At 62.6% G+C, this 2,112-nt stretch overlaps 1 protein-coding gene across 1 annotated transcript in view; it reads right to left on the reverse strand.

The window, feature by feature from the left end:
- Positions 1-2,112, reverse strand: part of ANO7 (anoctamin 7) — a 9,094-nt gene that overhangs the window by 6,448 nt on the left and 534 nt on the right. Inside the window, exons 2-5 of the mRNA XM_035900063.1 lie at positions 1,191-1,328; positions 1,042-1,108; positions 422-576; positions 65-172 (exon numbers count right to left, since the gene is read on the reverse strand). Of these exons, the coding sequence (XP_035755956.1) occupies positions 65-172; positions 422-576; positions 1,042-1,108; positions 1,191-1,298 (438 nt within the window). The 5' untranslated portion in view covers positions 1,299-1,328. The remainder of the gene's footprint in view (positions 1-64; positions 173-421; positions 577-1,041; positions 1,109-1,190; positions 1,329-2,112) is intronic.

Raw genomic sequence — 2,112 nt, forward strand, 5'->3', positions numbered from 1 at the left:
CAGAGTGGGGTCCCCGGAGTGCTGGGGGCACTGTCCCCCATCCTTGGGCACCCCAGCCCCTCACCTGCAGTGGCACGCGGAGCTGGAGCTCCTCAGCGTAGTAGCAGAGCACGCTCCAGGGTGCGCTCAGCAGCAGGTAATGCACCACCTTCTTCTCCACACGGGTCATGTGCTGTTGGGAGAAGGGGACCTCAGCACAGATGAGGCTGCTGGCACCAGTACAGGTCCCTGTGGGAGGCACTGGGGTGGCTCCACACTGGTGTGGATCAGCCCAGCAGAGCTGACCCCGTGGAGAGGAGCACAAGCACATCCCACCCCACGCTTCAGCTCGGCTGCCCGGGCTCCCCTCCTGTGCAAGGGACCCCCCCGGCACAGCACCCCTCCTCCCAGAAGCAGCATTTGAGGTCAGGTCCCCGGGTACCTTTTCCATGCGGATCCCAGCAGCAAGAAGTTTGTCCAGAAATCTCTTCCGCCAGGTCCTGTGGATAGCAGCTCTCTCCCGCGAGCCCCCGTTCTTGGGGCTGTCTGGCTGCCCGCTTGGCTCCCAGGGGACGGTTTCCCACACCAGGACAAAGTCTGCAGCAAGGAAAGGGAGCTCGTGCCCACCCCATGGCTGGGAAGGGCAGCAGATGCCAGAGCTGCGTGTCCCCTTCCCTCAGGACCCCCTGCTCTCACAGTGCTGGGCAGTGCCTTGTGCTTAAAACAAGGAGCCAAGGGGAGGAGGTGCTTGCTCCGAGAGGGGCCACCTGCCACCTCCCTTGGGTGCTCTAGCACAGGGGATGGGATGCTAGAAGCTCCTACTAACATGAGCCAAGGAGCATGGCTGTCTTGCAAGAGGGAAAGGCTTGAGCACTGGAGCAGGGCGGGGAAGTCCGATGCCTACGGGTCACGTGGTGCAGACCAGTCACGGCCAGTGGGACCTGCTGCCACCAGCACCAGGGGCTTTCCCCATCCTCCTCAACCCAGTGGGCCCTATCCAGCCCCAGTCTTCTCGCCAAGGTAGAAAGGAGACGACCTCGAAGAGCAGCCTCCGTCCCTCACCTATCCTCGTACAGCCGTCATTGAAGACGTTGGCCGTGCTCTTCTGGTCCAGGGCTGCGTCGCTGGGCTGGAAGCAAAGCGTGCGGGGCAATGGGAGCAGCGATTCCCCAGGCAGTGCGACCGCGAGGGCGACCGACGCAGCCACCCACCTGGGGGATTTCGATGGCCGCCTCACTCAGGCTGCCATAGTGAGAGCCTCTGCTGCCCTGCCCCACCAGGCTGCCATGGGGATCATCCGTGGTCCTCCTCCGCTGCATGGCAAACCTTCACACCCCTTCCTCCTGCTGCTGAGAAGCAGACCCGGGGAATTGCAGACACCCCATGGCCCTGCCGCCTCTCCTGGCAGCACTGGAGCCCCAGCGCCAGCATTGCGGCCAGCTTCACCCCCTTCCCTGCCGGCCCCCCAGCTCCCGCCCACGTATGGCGAGACCTGGACCCACGCTCTGCCTACCACCGGGAATGCTTCCAGGGGAAAAACAAGGAAACACATGTGGTCTTGTGCCGTGTCCTCCCTTCACGCCACCACCTAGACACCTTCCAAGTGCCCCTCTCCTCCACCGCCTCAGCCAAAGACACGGTAAGGACACACACCCCCCTCGCATCTTTTCCAAACTGTCAGCTCTGTCACTGTGGGGAAGGACTTTCCACCACCATCCCCACTGGGTGACCCAGCTCGAAGGCACGGCCTCCAGCACATGTGGCCCAGTGACAGAGAAGCCAGGGATGTCCCCTCCACCCCAGAAACAGTCCAGTCCACGCCCAAGCACTCCACATCCAAAAGACGTGGCAAACTGAGCTCCCCCAGCTCTCAGTTTTTAAACTGGAAACACCATGAGAAGCCAAGGTGGGAGATGGGAACCTGAAGCGACGGCAGACACCAGTTCACAGGATCACAGAATCCCAGAATCCCAGGATGGCAGGGGTGGGAAAGGCCCTCTGGGGGATCACCCAGTCCCACCCCCCTGCTCAAGCAGCCTCACCCAGAGCAGGGTGCACAGGACATCGTCCAGGTGGGGGTTGAATATCTCCAGAGAAGAAGACTCCACAGCCCCCCTGGGCAGCCTCTGCCAG

This window comes from Egretta garzetta, unplaced genomic scaffold (genome assembly GCF_000687185.1).
Source record: "Egretta garzetta isolate BGI_Z169 unplaced genomic scaffold, ASM68718v1 scaffold448, whole genome shotgun sequence".
Lineage (NCBI taxonomy): Eukaryota > Metazoa > Chordata > Aves > Pelecaniformes > Ardeidae > Egretta > Egretta garzetta.